The 4994-nt window shown below is 39.7% G+C and overlaps 1 protein-coding gene across 3 annotated transcripts in view; it reads right to left on the minus strand.

The window, feature by feature from the left end:
* LOC106878913 (uncharacterized) overlaps positions 1-4994 on the minus strand; it is a 65637-nt gene continuing 60643 nt past the window's right edge. For 2 of the 3 annotated variants that reach the window (XR_016244938.1, XR_016244939.1), the window contains exon 2: positions 1-2034. Coding sequence is in view for 1 of the 3 variants with exons in the window: in XM_089365695.1 (XP_089221821.1) it covers positions 1738-2034 (297 nt within the window). In the remaining 2 variants the exon portion in view is untranslated. The remainder of the gene's footprint in view (positions 2035-4994) is intronic. The other variant, XM_089365695.1, reaches the window with a different exon arrangement.

A 4994-nucleotide genomic window follows, 5' to 3' on the forward strand; every position in this document is an offset into this window, starting at 1 on the left:
TCATCATCATCATCGACATCATCAAAGTCGTCTTCACCATCCCACGTCATTCACCATTAACATCGACGTCGTCTTCCTCCTCCTCCTCCTCCCAACCACCAGACCAAAATCTCTTTCGTTGTCATTATCACTAATCTCATCACTACTGCGATCATTACAACCAGCAGCAGGAGCAGCAGCAGTACCCCCCAACCACCACCACCACCACCACCACCACCTCCACCGCGCTATTTCCGCCACCACCACCACCACCATCACCACCACCATCATCGCCGCGACACCACCACCACCACCACCACACCACCACCACCGCCGCTACACCACCGCTACTACCACCACCACCGCCGCCGCCACGATAACCACTACCATCATCATTAGTGTCATCGTCATCATAAACAGACTATTAAACTAAGTTACGAAAACCATAAAACAACTTGAAATCCTCTTGAAGCAGGAAGGCTTGGCATTCACTTCAAGCATTATCTGAAAAATCCTGTCTGTCTGTCTCTCTCTCACACATCCATCCATCCATCCATCCATCCATCCATCCATGTACTCTCTACTCTCTCCAGCTCCGCCGCGAGTGGTACCTCATTTGTACGATGTGGAGAATATACCGCCAGCATTACCCAAACGACTTGAACATTAGTTTCAAGGTTCATCCAAGGCTGGGACAACGAGCCGTACGTCCCCTGCTCAATTCAGGATCACAACATATAGGTACACTGCGGCATAATTTCTTTTCCTCAACAGGCCCTGCCCTGTTTAACATTGTCCCGAAACAGATAAAAGAGGAAAAGGATCCTATCAGCTTTAAACGGAGTCTGGACAGTTTTCTTCAAGGAATACCAGAAAAGCCACCCATACCTGGATACAACTCACTCAATAAGAACTCACTACTTGAATGGACCATAGACAAAACTTGACTGTAAAACGGATTTAGATAATCCTATCAGGTGGTGCTAGTAAGTTAGACATGGCCTGGACATGAATTTTACGTTTCGACAATTAGAAACATCGCCAAGCTAACATGGCAGTCCCCAAAATAGGACGAATGCTGCCGTTGATTAGCTCCAAGAGGCCATCGCCTCTAGCTAGCTATGTGACACACGAACCTGTGTCCATTATAACCTTCAAACAGGGGAGGTCAGCCGCTTCCCCTTGTTGGTCTGGCATCTATAGACTAGTTTCAGGGTATTTGCCCCTTATATATATATATAAAACAAATAATAAATGAGTATATGCATATATACGTACAGGTATGTGCATACCTACGTCTACCTGTATATATAGGTGCATATCTGGGTACAGGACATTGCAAACAAAACGTAGACAAAATAATAATAACCAGAGTACAGAAAACACACAAGCCACATAGAGAACATTTTCCTTCATCAGCTACCCCCATTCTAACACAGGCGTTTCGAAGAGTATATATATACATACATATTATAGACATTTCTAAATATATATAAGAAAAGTGATTAAAAATTCCAAGCAGATATCTATAAGGCATTCAGCGTTAAACGAATTTGGTCAACTATATCTAACAATCAGACACCAATAAATGCAAGTAGAATACACATCCAAGATAATTCCTCATGTGTGACAAATAGATCCAAATATCGTTGAGAGATGAAATCGCGTGAAAGCGAGTTTGTTGAGTGCTAACGAAATCGGTGTGACTTATGTAAGAAATTATTATACTATAGCAATAGTATTATATTATAGCAGTACTTACTGTGAAATGAATAAGATGCAAAACAAAAACCAAAGTAATAATAATAGCAAGAACAACAACCAAAACTCACCATGATGTGCATGTGAATCGTCATGTGGTTCGTGATGTTCATCAATATGGTCGGTTTCAGAGTCGTGGAAGTCTAAGTTCGAGTCGGTGTTGTGTACAGCAAACTTAGTCCGTGGGAAACTTTGGAATGAATTACTCAACATTGATATAAAAACGCCAATAGAAATTCCGATTACTATGTATAACAGCGTTTGTGGTCTCCGGCATATCGTCGTGTACATTTCCTGAAAGAGAAAACACCAAAACAGAAATAATAATAATAATAATAATTATTTCAAATTTTTTTTTTGCCACAAGGGCAGCTTGGGGGAGGTGGGGGTGAGTCGATTACATCGACCCCAGTCTTCAACTGGTACTTATTTTTCTGGCCTCGGCGGAATTTGAACATAGAACGAACATAGATGAAGTGAAGTAGTGGAGCATCATAGCCATGTGCTGAGGGGAATTCTTTGGGGTTTGAATAATTCACCTCTAGAGGCATGGGTATCTCCTTCATCATCCTTAAACAAACCTTATTCAGGGACGTTTTCAGTGGGACAGGTTACCTCACCCGAAGAAAATTCTAACTGGGCCCCACCTGCAAGGTCATGCGCTCTTTATATTAATATGAGATCACCATATATATAAACGTGTGTGTGTGTGTGTGTGTGTGTGGATAGCTCAAATTTATAGAAAAACAAAGACGAAGACAATTGTAGGAACAACAAGCAAGTGTATTAGTTTGACGCTCGTAAAAAAGAAAAAGTAAAGTCTTTTATATTTCGAGCCTACGCTCTTCGACAGAAAAGATTAAGAGGAAATAAATAGAAAGAGAATGAAAAAAAAAAAACGTGTTGAGTTCAGTGGTCCAACATGGCGAATATATATATACGTTTATGTATATGTATGTATATATATTGCATGTATAAGTATGTATATGCACGAGTGCGTTTGCTTATGTGTGTATGAGGGTTATGCATGTATGTATATACTTGTATATGTGTATGTGTATGAGTACGTGTCAGCACACACATAATACATACATATAGATAGATAAATAGATAGATAGATATCGCGTGATCACGTGATAGACCAGACTATCAGATGTTGTTACACATCGCTGGTCACAATGCGCTTTTGCATTGTTTTAGCCTTCAAATGACGCCATCCCGCTGGCCGTGCGAGCAGGCCAGCATTTCCCTGCTTATCACAAAGGGGACCGGAGCAACGTGAAATGAAGTGTTTTACTGAAGCACACAACGAGCCGCCCAATCAGGGAATCGAACCCACGATGTAGCGATCGTGAGTACAACAGCCTAGCCACTAGGCCACGAGGGAGAGAGAAAGAGCGAGTGAGAGAGAGAGAGAGAGAGAGAGAGAGAGAGAGAGAGAGAGAGAGAGCGAGAGAGAGAGAGAGAGAGAGAGAAAGAACGGGAGAAAGAGAGAGAGAGAGAGAGATAGAACGGGAGAAAGAGAGAGAGGGAGAGAGAGAGAGAGTGAAAGAGAGAGAGAGAGAAAGTGAAAGAGAGAGAGAGAGAGAGAGAGAGAGAGAGAGAGAGAGAGAGAGAGAGAGAGCGGTGTTAGAACGTTTTCTCTTTTATGCGAAGACTTACTATCAAGATTACATTTCAAAGCGAAGTTTGAAAATAGAGTACAGCCTAGCTAGACACTGCCGGATATATGTTTAGAAATAGATGGTCATTCCTCCGGGTATGTCTGGAGAATTTTTAGAAATGGAAGATACAAAATGGAAGAAAGGAAACTAGCGAAAAGGAGAAAAAAAATTTTAAACCAGTTCACATTTAGAAAAATTCTTTTAGTTTAGTATTTCATTTCAACTTTTGAATATTTCTGTTTAAAAAAAGACAAAAGAAAAAAGATTATGTAGATTAAAAGATTAAAGACTGGCACACCGTCGGTTACTGAACGCCTGTTGAATATTTTTCTGTATCTGCGATTTTCTGGAAAACGTCATAGGTAAAAGGTTCCTGTCTCTCTTTGACAAACATTTTCCAGAAAATCACAGATACAGAAAAAATATTCAACAGGAGCTCAGTTAAGTTATCATATAGCTGCTGTCCCTATATGAAATGCATCATTACACGCAAACTGCACCAAGAGTCTACTCCCAGTTGTAACTGTCGAGACCCAGTAACTTGTGCACCTGACCAGAGGTGCATGAGTGAATCCGTTATATATGAGGCAGAAGTTACAACAGTGCTAAATGATAACAACCGAAAAACAGAGAGCTACATTGGGATATGTGAAGGCGATTTCAAAACTCGCTATGCTAACCACATATCTTCCTGCCGACACAGGAACAAAAGTAAAGCGACTACGTTGGCTAGCCACGCATGGGGTTTGAAATTTAACGCTACACCATATACAATAAAGGGAAAAATAGTAGAAAAGTCTACACCATATGTCAACGGATAAAAAAAAAAAAAATGTTAGCTATGCATAGCTGAAAAAACACAGATCCTTTTCAGATCTAAGAACTCCATCGCACTGCTGAATTCCAGATCTGAAATGTTTAGCGGTGGGAAACATATGAATAAGTTCCTGTTGGTGATTTGAAAAATATCACACCACTCTGGATTGAACAGCTGTACGGCAGACTCTAGGCATAGGCAACTGACCACTCAGCCTTATGATTTTACGGTCAAAGGGGACATAACTCTAACTCTACCCCGCTTTCGTTTTCCTGATTTCTTTTTTGTTTTCTGGTTTTTCAACCTTCCACCTTTTATATCTACCCTCTACTCATCTTTTCGCCTGTTATTTCTGTAATCTTATCGTCCTGTTTTAGCATGCGTGAACGCACCAGACGTGTTAAAAAATGCTGTCTGAGATGTTTTCATCGCATGAAGTTATTAGTAGCTCATAAAAATATATATTGTGCTTATTTGTGTGTGCGTGTGTGTGTGTGTATACAAGACAAAGTATAAATAATGGTCATTACATATTTTTCTTTATTGCAGTAAATTTGACATATGTATATATATATATATATATATATATATATATATATATATATATATATATATATATAAGCATACATATATATATGTGCATATGTATATATAGATATATATATAAAAGCGAGTATGTGTATGTATATGTATGTGTGTGTGGTGTTCATATCACATGCAGTCTTTTACCATCGCCTTCCTACTTTGTTTACTACGCAGATATTCACCATTAG

The sequence above is a fragment of the Octopus bimaculoides genome, chromosome 18 (genome assembly GCF_046866305.1).
Source record: "Octopus bimaculoides isolate indiv1 chromosome 18, ASM4686630v1, whole genome shotgun sequence".
NCBI lineage: Eukaryota > Metazoa > Mollusca > Cephalopoda > Octopoda > Octopodidae > Octopus > Octopus bimaculoides.